General features: G+C 38.4%; 1 protein-coding gene across 2 annotated transcripts in view; it reads left to right on the forward strand.

Moving 5' to 3' along the window:
* The first annotated feature begins 2,467 nt into the window (after positions 1-2,467).
* Positions 2,468-13,410, forward strand: part of ZW10 (zw10 kinetochore protein) — a 32,986-nt gene continuing 22,043 nt past the window's right edge. Inside the window, exons 1-5 of one of the 2 annotated variants that reach the window (XM_075191251.1) lie at positions 2,578-2,670; positions 6,453-6,513; positions 7,982-8,116; positions 10,521-10,622; positions 12,572-12,649. In XM_075191251.1, the coding sequence (XP_075047352.1) occupies positions 7,997-8,116; positions 10,521-10,622; positions 12,572-12,649 (300 nt within the window). In that variant the 5' untranslated portion in view covers positions 2,578-2,670; positions 6,453-6,513; positions 7,982-7,996. Of the gene's footprint in view, positions 2,671-6,452; positions 6,514-7,981; positions 8,117-10,520; positions 10,623-12,571; positions 12,650-13,410 lie in introns of both variants that reach the window. The other variant, XM_075191250.1, reaches the window with a different exon arrangement.

Below are 13,410 nucleotides of genomic sequence, written 5' to 3' on the forward strand. Positions count from 1 at the left end.
AGGACGGGGGGGGAAGAGGGTCCTCAAGGAGGAGGGCTAAGTAGCTGGAGAGCAGAATTAACAGTGGTGAAGACAGGAGGAGAGAATACCCTGCTCAAAGGAGCGTACAATCTAAGGGATGGTCCTAGTGCTTGAAGGCAACATTTTTTCCACTTTCCATGTATGTATTTACATATACAACAGTAAGAGCATACCAATTTTACAGGTGAAATCCCAAATTTGAAATGTAGGAATGCACCAGGTAGACAAAACTAAACAAGCTGTATTCCCATTATGTGGTTATTATACAAACCTCAATGCCAGTGTTTTTTTGTGTGTGTTCTACACTTTTAAACATAGATAATATGCTTACTCTTCTGTGATGTCTGCGAGAATTACGACATTCAGGGAGTCCCACCGAATGAGCAAACACCCTCCTGGATCCAGTCCACTTTACTGGGGGTGGCTGATGACATGATTTGCAGGGAATTCCATCATCATGGTCCCGTACCCAATGCCACAAATTTCCATAATGACACAAATCGCGTGGCCATAGCTTCCGCATATGGCCTAAAAGGAGTATTTTAAAAATTGGCACGTATAACATAGATGGGTATTCAGTAAAAAAAAGTCAACATTTTTTTCTTTCTGTTTTATCGGGTTGACTTGTGTTTGAAGGCTGACTGTAAACAGCTTTGGTCTCAGCTGGTGATATTTCTTGCTCTAATCAGAAAGGGTGTCGGCTGCAGTCTCTCCAAGAGCTCAAAACACTGACATTATAGTACCTGTGCTATGAATGATGGCCTGTATTGTGTAATCTCATGGTACTACATAGTGATGTGGGTGGATGATTAAATGCTTATGTACATGATTCACAGCTGTAGACAACACTATCAACTGATTAGTCACAATACAGCTGCCTGATTGCAGCACAGAAAAAAAAGAGATAAGCCTTAAGGCTGAGCTACTGTAATTCTATAGTACTCTGAATACATTTATTCAAGTAATTGTACATATATATATATATATATATATATATATATATATATATATAGAAAATGTTATAAATGGACAATATATACTACACCCTCTTTAAATACAAGAGGTCTATTTAAATACCGGCAAAAGGCTCTATCATAGCTTTTTGCTATTTAACAAAGACTTAACCCCTTTATCGGAGCTTACTGCTCCATAGGCCGCTATAGGGATAGCAGCACTTGTGCCAGCATGCAAGTCCAGCTGGGACCTGTAGTGTAGTGCCACATAAAAAAATAATAGTGTTCACAATTTTCACTGACACTGTGATAAAATCCTTTATTTAAACAGACCTCACCAATCCCTCTTTCACCAATTTATGACACATGTAAATAAATGAGGATCCTCTTCTTTCTTCAAGCTTTTGATCCATCCAATGGAAAGAGAAAAAAAGCTGACTTGCTCCTTGCAGAGTTCTGACGCAGGTGACAAGGGTTGTCAAGAACTAATCAATGCAGAGCTCTGATTGGTTAGAGCATTAGAAAGTCACTCAGATTGGTTAGGAGTGGGTAGTCCCCACACGGAATCTAACAGCAATGAACTATACTGTAGTTGATTGGTCTTTTTATAGTCAACATTAAAACACCAGTCATCATCATCAAGTTGACACTTAAAGCATATATTCAGCAAATGCTTTTTGGGCGTAAAATGCATCTCATAGACATTACAACTCTACATGTGGCCTTACCTGTGAACTTATAAACTACATATGTTAGAGGTGCATGTGTAAACAAGGTTACTGTACTTCCAAGTACTCCAAAACAGTTTGATTAGATTGTCAGCAGGTGGTAACAGAGATTTTCAGAGTTCTCCTTCAATAAACAGATACAGCAACACAGAAATAACTGCGCTTTGGATCTTCGCAAATGTTATACTTGGCAGCTTCCAAAAACCATTCAATAGATATACTAAGTTGTATTTTGTACACAGCCAAACCACTCACTAGACCCATGCATTGGAAAAGCAGGCAAATGCAGGATTCTTCCCATTCAAGCTGATTAGGCACCTCGCTGCCGTAAAAGGAAAGATTTAGAGGAAGTTGTATGGGTGGGAGATCTTGTTTACTAGATCCTTAACCTCTCTATTTTAGTCTAGAAGAGCTTGTCCAGCCCCGTACTGTACTATATACGGGACCTAAAAAGAAAACACTTACGCTGTAACGCTCCTGCAACATATTAAAAGAAAAACGACCACTTTAGTTACTAGTCTATTTATGCTTCATTTAAAATTTAATTCAGTTTCCATCATCCCGATCGTCCTCTGCATACCGGGAAATGTAGTTCCTTTCCAATAAGTAAACCAATATTGGACTTCATATCCCATCATGCTTTGTGAATCCGGACACAAATCCTTGAGCTGTCATCGGCGGTGGCGCATTGCATGTCGGTTGATGTAGTTCCTGTGTAGAGCCACGTCTATTCATACACACAACACAGGAGCTGTCCCTAAACTACGTCCCCCAGTAGAACTAGCGCAGAGGGTTGAATCCCGTAGTTTGAAAGCGTCCCCGTCAGCGCCCGGGACGGCGGACGGAGCAAGTTGGCGGGCGGGATGGCGTCTTTTGTGACTGAGGTTTTGGCTCACTCTGGTCGCCTGGAGAAGGAGGACCTGAGCACGAAAATAAGCCGCCTGTCGCGGAGGGTGGAGGAGGTCAAGGTTTGTGCCGCCATGTAGTGCCATAGAGCTGTGTATATTGATGGGCTGTGTGTCTTACTATTACAGTCATAATATGTATTAATATGATGTGTGTGTGTATATATATATATATATATATATATATATATATATATATAATGTAACCACGATCATAGCTCAAGAAATTTATACATGTTTATGCAGTTTACCGATAAATGTTATGTTGTAACTATTCATAGAGCATTGTTTCTTTAAAATGTAAACTTTAAAAACAACATTATAACAGTAATAAGAGTAGGTATCAAAGTTTTTGCTCGTAGGTAGGTTCTTAAGTACTTTAGACGTTTATAATCTCTCCCCAGTCTTCTGGTGTAAATGTCACAGTTCAGTTGGAACATCTGGTAGAGAATAGTCAGTAGAAAATGCTTATTGATGGCCTTGGAACAAATCGGGCAGTTCAGAAATATATATTATCAATGCAGCCTAAATAGAAATCAAATTGCAGTGTAAGGTTGTTACATTACCTTCCACTGTGGAGAAAACCAGCTATAAAAAGTGTCTTATTATTATTATTATTCTTTATTTATTAGGTCCCACAAGGGTTCTGCAGCGCCGTACATTGCACAAACAGTAGTCTATATAGGGTAAGACATGAACAGTAAACAATAAATACCAAAACTTCAGAGGCTCCATGCAGGCTAATGTAGTAAGGACGGAGCAGAAGAACAGGTATGGATACAGGAGGGAAGAGGGACCTGCTCAAATGAGGTTACATCCTAAGGGAGGGTGAACAAGACTCAGGCACAAGGGGAGTCAGTTGACGTATATGGGAGGGAGAAGGAACCGGGAGGAGAGAGGGGATAATGGGTTAGGTGGAAGGATGGTAGGCTTTAAGGAACAGGTGAGTTTTAAGTGCCCGTTTGAAGGTGCTCAGATTGGAAGAGAGACGGATGGAGCGAGGGAGGTCGTTCCAGTGAAGAGGGGACCTCAATCTCTAAGTACATGCTTGCTGGTGTGTTCTGATGATCCTGTTGCACCAATCTCATATGATCATTCAGAACTAATATGTTAAAATATGAAAAACTCCGAACACTTTAAAATTGACTAGTGAAATCTGCTTTGTGGACTGAACAAAGTACATACAGCTGGTCTATCAGCTAAGACCCAGTAATGTTACTGAAACACTGCCTGATGTTTATGAAATGACTGATGTAAGTGAGTTCTCTGTATGCGCTGTGGAATTAGTGGTGCTATATAAATAAATGGTGATGCTGAAATATTGACTACTGGTAGGTAGAAAATTAGTTTGTCCCATAAAATGAATGCCTCACTGTGTGTAAGTGACAGGTCCACTTTAATGATGGCACAGAAAGTTCTTTGTTACCAAAGTGAGCATGCTCCTGCCCGTACATAACACATTCCCACTAATAATTTATTTACATCTTGTCTCTGAAGATGTATAACTTCATACAGACAAATAAAAACAGGAAGTCATAAGAAACCTTGAAACATTATAAGTAACAAAACCAATCTATGGTTAATTATACGTTGTAGTTTTAAGTATGTCATGCGTGGTTGTGTGTACGTGAATAGTGTCCTTTAAAATATCCTACGGATATTATCATAGATCTGTAAGGAGGCACAGTGCTCTGCAGCTCTGTATGGAAAACAGTAAATGCATAAAACAGGAACATAGAAGGTAGACAAAATAAATGCAGACATGAAAAGAAAGGGGACGAAGGACCCTGGTCATTAGAGAGCTTACATTTTAAGTGGAGAGGGCACAACTGAAACAAGAGGAGCAAATGTGCCTTAGAGTGGAGATTGGACATAACAAAGTGCATGCAGTCTGTCTGTCAGCTAGGACCCAGTAATGTTAATGAAACGCTACCCTGATGAGATATAAAAGTGTAATGTTTTTATTAGAGTAAAAATGACAACAAGTAAAACACTACAATACAGTTTAATACTTATCAGTTTTGCAATCTTAAGTTGGGTACACTACAGAAAATGACTGCAACTGCAATTTCTGTAACTATTTTACCAACAGCTAGAAATCCAGTTATGCATGCAGATTTATGGGTACACACCTAGGCTGGGTACACACTACAGAAAAGTTCTCCCAGTGCCATATCGGTAATGGCTTTACTAGTGGCTGGGAAAAAAAAATAATTCACATTCAGCATGCTAATTCATGTGTACACACTATACATATTTTAAAAGTTTTTCCCTGTGCTCCTTCTTTTGTCATAACCATCTACTGAAAAGATCATGTGCTTTGGTACGATAAAACATGATCCTAAGAGCATGCACACTAATGCGCTAATGGACCTAACAATTGTTTATCATGTGTTGTCATGATAATTGGTTGAAAAACCAGTAGTGTGTGCCCAGCTTTCGCCTATGCCAGTTGAGCTGCTATGATATTTTCTCTCAAAGAATGCGGTGTACACGAAGAAAGAGTATCTTTCATAATGGATTGTTTTGCTATGATTATTTTAGGGCATCATGTAATCAAATACAAGAAAACTATGTCCTTTGTGACATTGCTGCTGATGGCAGTATTTTCCCTTACCCAAGCTGGTGACTTGCAGAAACATTGCAGCACATTAAGACAACTATTAAGAATTCTCAGTGAGCTAACACAGTGCAGTTTACCACCTGACATAACCTACTAAGGTAACTTATTAGTATGGTGCAAATGTGCAATAACCTGTAGCAACATATCAACATTTTGCTTTCAATTTTCCAACCTTTAGTGGGCTGTTTGGATGCTAGGATTTACTGTGTCTTTGTGTCATTGCACTATGTTAGTAATATTATAAAGGGTCATTTACAAACCACAAACAAAGCAGACCCGCACTTCTATATTTGTGGTGCAAGTGCTTTTATTTGTTTGCACACGCATTTCAAGCTATACACCTAAATCCCAGTCTTTGTAGTTTTGTGGTTAATTGGTGGAACCTGTAAAAATGTCACATGAAAGTCTAGCCGGCTTCCACTTTAGGGCCACCCTCTTCATTAATTTAATCTAACTTTTTCCCCTCTAAAATACTTATCCGTTTAACCTAATTTATTTCTTAAATTAATCAGGGCACGTAGGAGTCACTGGGACTGCTTTTATTACATGTATCAATTGGTGTGTTTGAAGGTTTTCCTACAAAAGTGCAAATTGTCTTACTGGAAGTCTTTGGGACTAGATTGTGATTCTGGCATCTCCAACCAGCTGGAGAATTGTTCTCTTATGGGGAGGAAAAGGCGTTCTGCCCACCGCTTAAAATGCAAAACACATTCTTAAATGACCTTCCTAAACCCCTGCCATAATCTTATCCCACAAAATAAAATCTTCGTTTTTCATTGAGTTGGAAGAGCATGTACTAATTCATTACTTGGCAAGAAATAGAGCTGAACTCTTTCAATTGAATAGTGCAAATGCCACTATCTTGGCTTGCAAATCCTCACATTTATCTTTAAAAATAGTTGCATGTCACAGTAAACGAGCTTTTGCCTGTTTGTTTGTAAGTGACCCTTACTGTTTCAGCTTTTTCAAGCCATCTGAAAAATGTCCATGGTAAGATTATGTCCCCCTTTAATGGAAAAAAAATAGTTTGAAACATGAACCCAGACCTGGTAATGAAAAACTGTACTCCGTTAATGTCATGTTACTAAATGTGGTTAGTAGACATGGACCAACTACTTGTGACACATGGTTAATAGGTCAATAGTTACCGCATGCATTACTCATAGAATGTTTGGCAGGTCATGTACTTGCTATAAAAACACAATGCAATTATGTATTTCAGATTCATCTCATTACTCTATAAAAGAGTGGATTTCAAACCTGCCACAGGTTCCCACAACAAGGCATGTTTTCTAGATCCCCTTACATAATCACTGGTGAAATATTAAAGGGCACATTGACCTTTTTATAAGAAGACATTTGTTGTTTAATACACATATGCGCCTTCTATGATATCTGGGGTTGATGTCCAAGAACAAGTTTCAGAAACACTATTGTAAAATTAAAGCTGTTCATTTGCCTTGTATATAGAAGATCTGCTTAAGCGATTTGATCAAAGTGTATTATAGTTCACGAACGCCACTAGCAGAACCGTGGGTGTCTTACCACCACGAGATGTACATCCTGGCAACAATGCCTAGAAAATAAACGTTATTGGGGGTTCACTCTTTGACTAGCATTTTAACTTAGTTTGCCATAAATCTTATATTGACACCTGAACAATAGAATGATTTAAGTAGAAATACATTGATTATAATTACTCTTTGGTAAGGCTACCTTGCGAATCAACGATGATGCTATGCAAATGAGATGTACTTCTATGATATTAAACTGAACTTCGCTCTAGTACACTACATTTGGACTTGTCTTTCATTATTCTACATATGGGGTATTTGAATTCGCATGAGCTTTTTCTTCTTTTTTGTAATAACTCCAATGTGACATGAAATTTCCTTATAATTTAGAGTAGGGTTGTCCAAATGACATGTGTCACATATGCCCTTTCAAAGGTTTCTTTTTTGACCCTCCTTCCCTGAAAGAATTAGACTGTTGTATGACCTAATTTTTAGTATTCTACACGAAAACAAAAGGTTAAAACCAAAATGTTTTCTGGATCATGTACAAAAAATAAATTGTTGTTTTACTGTTCATAAAACCTGAATCCACTCTTTTGTTCACTTCAGTAAGGTCGTGACCAGGGCAGCTGCTACCAATAGGTAAACCTTGGCAGTTGCCTAGGGCACCAATGTTTAGGGGGCGGTTAAAACACTGAATGAGTGACATAACGTCACTCATCCAGTGATTTCAATGCCCCAAGGTGCTACCATAGAGATCACAGGCCACTAACACGACAGAGAAGCAGCCAGCAGCTTCTTGCACGTGATTCTGCTAGCTGCATCTCCTTCATGTTCGTGTTATGCTGGGAGCGTGGCGCTTAGCTATGATGTCACAGACAATTGCCACACTCCCATTCTGAAGAGCCAAGGATGCCACCCCAACCTCTCCTAGCCTGCTAAGGCAAGAAGCAGGAAGGTTGGGGGGTGCAGTTTTCCAAGGGAAAGGCAGGGGCGCTGCTTACGAGTGAGAGTGGGGGGCACCGCCTAGGGCTAGCTCCAGCCCTTGTCATGATAGTAAATCACTTTTAAAAAAAAATTGTCACCTGACTAAAATATTCCAAGTTTGCAGAGGAATTTTATATAGATGGATGCATCCCCCTTTCTTTTTTTCTTTTTTTTTTGCCTTAATCTTGGCTTGTAAACAGATGTAATGAAATACAAACTTTAATCTACATTTGTGTGTTTATTACTACAGGGTGAGGTATGCGACATGATCAACAAGAAATATGATGAGTTCCTTCCCAGTATGCAAAGTGCTGAAGATCTGGTGACACAAGTAAACAATCTGAACAGGGATGTAAATACTTTGAGGTCGACAATAGAAAATGAGGTGAGTGCCAGTTTGTGTATCAGCTAGGTGGTGGTTCCTCCCTTGGTGCCCCATAATTACATCATGGTTGTCAGCCGGTATCTTAGGAGACGACAGATTTGTTCAAGCTGACAGGAAGGCAGCATTAACTCAAATTATAATGCATTATTTAAAGAACATCTCTGAATGCACAGCATGTCAAACTGTGGATTGTCTACACTGACAGAAGGCCACACCGAGGTTCCACTCCTGTCGTCCAAGCAGAGGGGCACAAAGTCGCCAAAACAAAACAATTGAAGACTTGAAAATCGTCGCCTAGTCTGCCGAAACTTGAATTCTGCTGTTAGGATCACTTATCAGGGTCACAGTTTTTAATTGATTTATCCATGAATCCACATATCCATCCTGCCTTCTGTCAATGGTGCCAGCTTTTGGTGGGTCTGTAATGGTGTGGGGAATGTTGTCTTTGCACACAATAGGCCCCTTAAAACCAATTGAGCATTGTTTAAATGCCAAAGCCTACCTGTGTGCTGTTGCTTACTATGTGTATCCAATTATGGCCACAGTCAACGCATCTTCTTCCAGCAGTATAATGCATCCTGTCACAAAAAACACGTTGTCTCAAGCTGGTTCTAGGAACTTGACAATGACTTCAGTATACTCCAGTGGCCTCCACAGTCACCAGATCTCCATCCAATAGAGCACCATTGGGATGTGTTGAAACAGGAGATTTGAATGAATGTGCAAGTGACAAATCTGCAGAAACTGTTATGTTTTCCTGGTATCTTGGACCCAGAATCTCTAAGGAATGTTTTTAGCACTTTGTTGACTTGAGGCTGGTTTAGGGGCAAACGGGTGTTGTACCTAATACCAAAAAAGTTGTAACTAATAAAATGGCAACTGAGTGTACAGTGTATGCCAAAGGCTGTGTATTACTGAATATACGTGAAATAACTCAGACTTGTCCCTTTTTCTTTTTTTTTTTTTTTTTTTTTTCTTTTACAGCTTAGGTGCCAGTTGTAAACAATTAAGAGCCAGGCAAATTTTATCTTTTTTTAAAATGTTTAAATTTTATTTAGTGTTTTTTGTTTTGTATCTGCTAATAAAAAGCATACCATATGTATACCCCCTTGCCCTTTCTGCACACAGCTCATCCTTCTTACAGTCATTACATTTCCCTCAGTCCACAACCCTTCTCTTTCCCCACATCAATCCTCTTCTTCATATCACCTATGCTTCCTCACCTCTCACCCCCTATTCGCTCCCCCCCATCATCATTGTCCACTTCAATCCCCTTCTTTACCATATTGTCCTCCTGCTCATCCTCTTCTAACCCCTTTCTTCACTATTACATGTCTGTTCCCCTCAATTATAACTACATTGCCTCCAACATCTCGCCCTACATACTTCATTAAGTTCCTCATTAACCCACCCAATCCCCCGGTGTCATTAACCCCTAGTTCCTGCATAATCGTTAACGCCAATCCTCAATCATTAATACCTTCATCATTATTAACTCTCCCTCATTAACCTGTCATCCTACAATTAACTCCCACGTTCTTTATTATTAACCTTTCATTAATGCCTCGCCTCGCTCACAAGTGGGGCTTGCTCCCCCATGTGTCTTTAAAAAAAAAAAAAAAAAAGTGACGCATTCTCATTTGAAAGAAGGATGTCATCTTTTTCAAACTAGGTGCTGCTTTTTGTTTAATGTCAATCTATTCTGTGTTCCAGGCTTGGCCCAGAAAGGTAAATTGACCTCTTATAACGTGCTGTAGGTTGTGTAGTTTCCTAAATGGTTTGATTTTTCCACTTTGTTTTCCGTGCTCCTACAACCTTGACAGTGCAAATAAAACAAAAATATTCCTCCCAAAAGGAACGTAACCAATAATGATTGCTGCGATTTGAATAAAAAAAAAAGATAGATCTCCTTTAAAGACACCCAAATCATGTTTTTAAAGCATTCCTACATGATTTACTTAATGGAGTTGTAGAAAAAATGACACATATGTACATAAAGACCTTCTTTACATTAACCATGACTTCTAGAAACAGCTCATTCAAAGTACCACCATTGTTCATGTTCTCTTTCTAAAGAAAGTCTTCTCAACTGTAAACTCCCATCTCCATCTGTACTATTCCCTTTCCATAATGCAGATAGTTCTGTTCTTTCTTACCAGATGTTTATTTAGAGGGATGGGTGCAGATATGGCAACCAATAGCTGTGTGTACATACACTCTTTGCTTTTAACAGAAACCTCTTTCCTGCACACGACACAAATAAGGAAAGAAAGAATCAAATGAGGCTAGTGTCCCTTTAATCTTAGTGTTATGTAATTGTCATGAATGTTTGGCATGTGAAAGACATACCTGCCACTGTCATTTGGTTACATAAATCAACAAATACTCATTTATTTTCATGCAGGTGCAAAATGAACTGAAGGTGGCCGTCAGCGAATTCACAGAGTTGAAGCAACAGCTGGAAAAAAACACTGTTATTCTTGGCGTTCTCAATCAGTTGCAAGAGGTTTGTGACGCTAAATATGTGTAACCATGTAATGTCTAATCGGCCATGAACATCCTCCAATTCTTAAGCAGGGATACACATGTGTCGTGAATGGTGTTGATCAATCATTTTAATGCTTCGTACCCACTTGTTTAACATACATCTATAATGCAAATTAAACGCATTTAAATGGATGTGAAAGCAAAAATTGTTTTACCAAATGACTCTACATAATTACATTTTTACATTCATTTAAGTGTGGTATTTTAAACACTATTTGCTCCACTCTAGTGTGCCTGATGCACATCCCCTTAGAATCTTACATTCTCCTCAATAGGAGGGCATTGTGCACATAATGTTATTACCAGGCATTTCAAAGGTGCTTGGCTTGAATAAGATAACATTGTATTATCACAGATGCCTGTTTAAAATCAGAAATTAAATGCACATGTAAATGTATATTAACAAAAGTATATAAATGCAGTTTGGTTTATATGAGTTATAGCCAGCGGTAAAAATCGCACCGCAAATGGTAGTGTGTATGCACTCTATCCAGTGTGTCAATTCACTAGGAACGAATTACATTTCTAAGGCATGAGGCACTTCAATGTATAGAGAGCCCAGATAGATATGATAGGACTTTAATCAGAATAGTTTCACTGTAACAAAAATGGTTTCTCTGCTAATGTGAAGTTTATTTATTTTGTTAAATTGTTTTGTGCCTCAGTGATGTTACTGGGGAATTGATGGGGTAGGTCGGCAGTTCCCAAACTGTGCGCTGGGTAAACAAGACGGGGGACTACTTAGTAATTATTTTGGCTTATGGGTGCCTTGAAAAAATGATGGAGACACTAAGGGTGCCTCAAACTCAGAATGATTGGGATCCACTGGGTTGCCTCTAGTGTCTATAGGTGTCTAGTACCTTTTATCTTTCCTCTAATAATCAAATGTGAGAAGTCCTGCATAAATAGCAATACTAGAGGGTCACCTGTATCTCTGATTAGTCACCACAAATTCCTACTGATTGAAACTTGTTGGCTACTGTCACACAGGCACATTGTTCATTCGGTGTCTCGGCCATTGGAACACAGTGCACATTGGCAGTGTAGATGCAGAGTTCCTGCTGCACAAGTGATGACAGTGCTAGTGTGAGAGGGACCCTTTTTACAATGTCTGCAATGTGCATCCAGATATGTTGAATGAATATAAGTGCAAATTATAGTCTGTAAGTCAGCATAGACCTTGATGGCAGCAGACCTTCTTCTTCCGTGAGATTAAGTTAGTTCCAGATATATTCATATGGGTCTCCTGGAAGTCACACATTTATTTCTCAATTTTACTATGGAAAGTTCTTTTAAATGGTTTAGATGAACCTATTGTATCAAACTCCTTTTTTGCCTGGTTTTTACAATATTGCCATAGCATACAATCTCAGATAGATAATGAAATGTCGAAAGTACTTGCCTCTCCTTATACAAACCCATCTTGTAAACTGCTTGAAGTCAGTATATTTATATAACACATTAATTTTATTTTTTAAGTCTATTTCTTTCTATTTGTGTGACTGGTGCTTTCTCCTCTTTCTGTTTATTTTTTTTCTTCTTTTCATTAGTTACTCAATCTGACTGTGTCGGAAGATCCAAAGTACATAAACAAGAATTTGAGTTTAGATAGTGTTCTCAATAACTTTTGCTCTGTGTATATAACTAAACTCGCTGTTTAAGTCTGAAAATGTAATATTTGTTTAGAAAATACACTGACCTTTTTCTAAAGGACATTGAGGAATTTGTGCCTTGCCTACATATCTACAGTAACACAGTTATCCAGTGGTTTGCTCAATGCCTATTCGGTTATTTGCTGGGTTTATTTTTGTGGCGTATATGTTTCTGTCAAAAACTGAAAATGAACTGCCCAGCAGTTTATCAATTTGACTTTTCATTGCAAATGAATTCTGTGGTTCTATATTTCAGTTTAATAGTGCTATTGACAAGTATAACACTGCTTTGACTGAGAAGACTTACATCACGGCAGCAGAGCATCTAGAGAAGGTAATTATGGTATAGTGTTTTTATCTTTTGGTTTAGTTTTAAAATGTAATTCACCACAGACGGATTTTCGATATATATTTATAAGAACACATAGGATAATCTGTACCACAGATGGTTTCTTGTGAAATGAGAAGATTAAGAAGACCAGCTCTATAATGACAGCATAATGGTGGAAACACACTTATTATTATTTATTATACATTTTTTGTGGCTTTTTAAACCATTAAAGTTTCAATGCACTGTACATAATAATATTTTTCTACACCAAGGATAATATATGTATAAACTGTAAATTATATTTGTGTGAACAGGTCATCCCTTATTGGTACAGTGTTTACTAGAATAAAAGTATATTGGGCATAATGCACACCCTACTGTAAATTATAAGTCACTTTAGATTTCTGTATCTGTATAAAAGCACTTGGCCTGTAGCCTTGTGCTTTTATATGGTCTCAAAACGCCTTGTTTATCTATAATATAAAAGCCTAGCAGCGTGTGTTAGTCTGTGTGTGGAAAAAAAAACCCAACAAGCTGCAGCGCCACCTGCTGGGCGGAATTATACACTGACCTACTAAATTCTTAGCATTATCCAATATATAAAAGTAAAAGCCTAGCGTAGTGTGTGTGTGTGTGTGTGTGTGTGTGTGTGTGGAAAAAACTATTTTCTCAGAAAGGGCTCATCCAATTGACCTGAAATTTGGTATACTGACATTATTTGACCAAAAAATTAGAATAGTGAAGTCAGTTAACTTCCATCATCC

The sequence above is a fragment of the Mixophyes fleayi genome, chromosome 11 (assembly GCF_038048845.1).
Source record: "Mixophyes fleayi isolate aMixFle1 chromosome 11, aMixFle1.hap1, whole genome shotgun sequence".
Taxonomy (NCBI): domain Eukaryota; kingdom Metazoa; phylum Chordata; class Amphibia; order Anura; family Limnodynastidae; genus Mixophyes; species Mixophyes fleayi.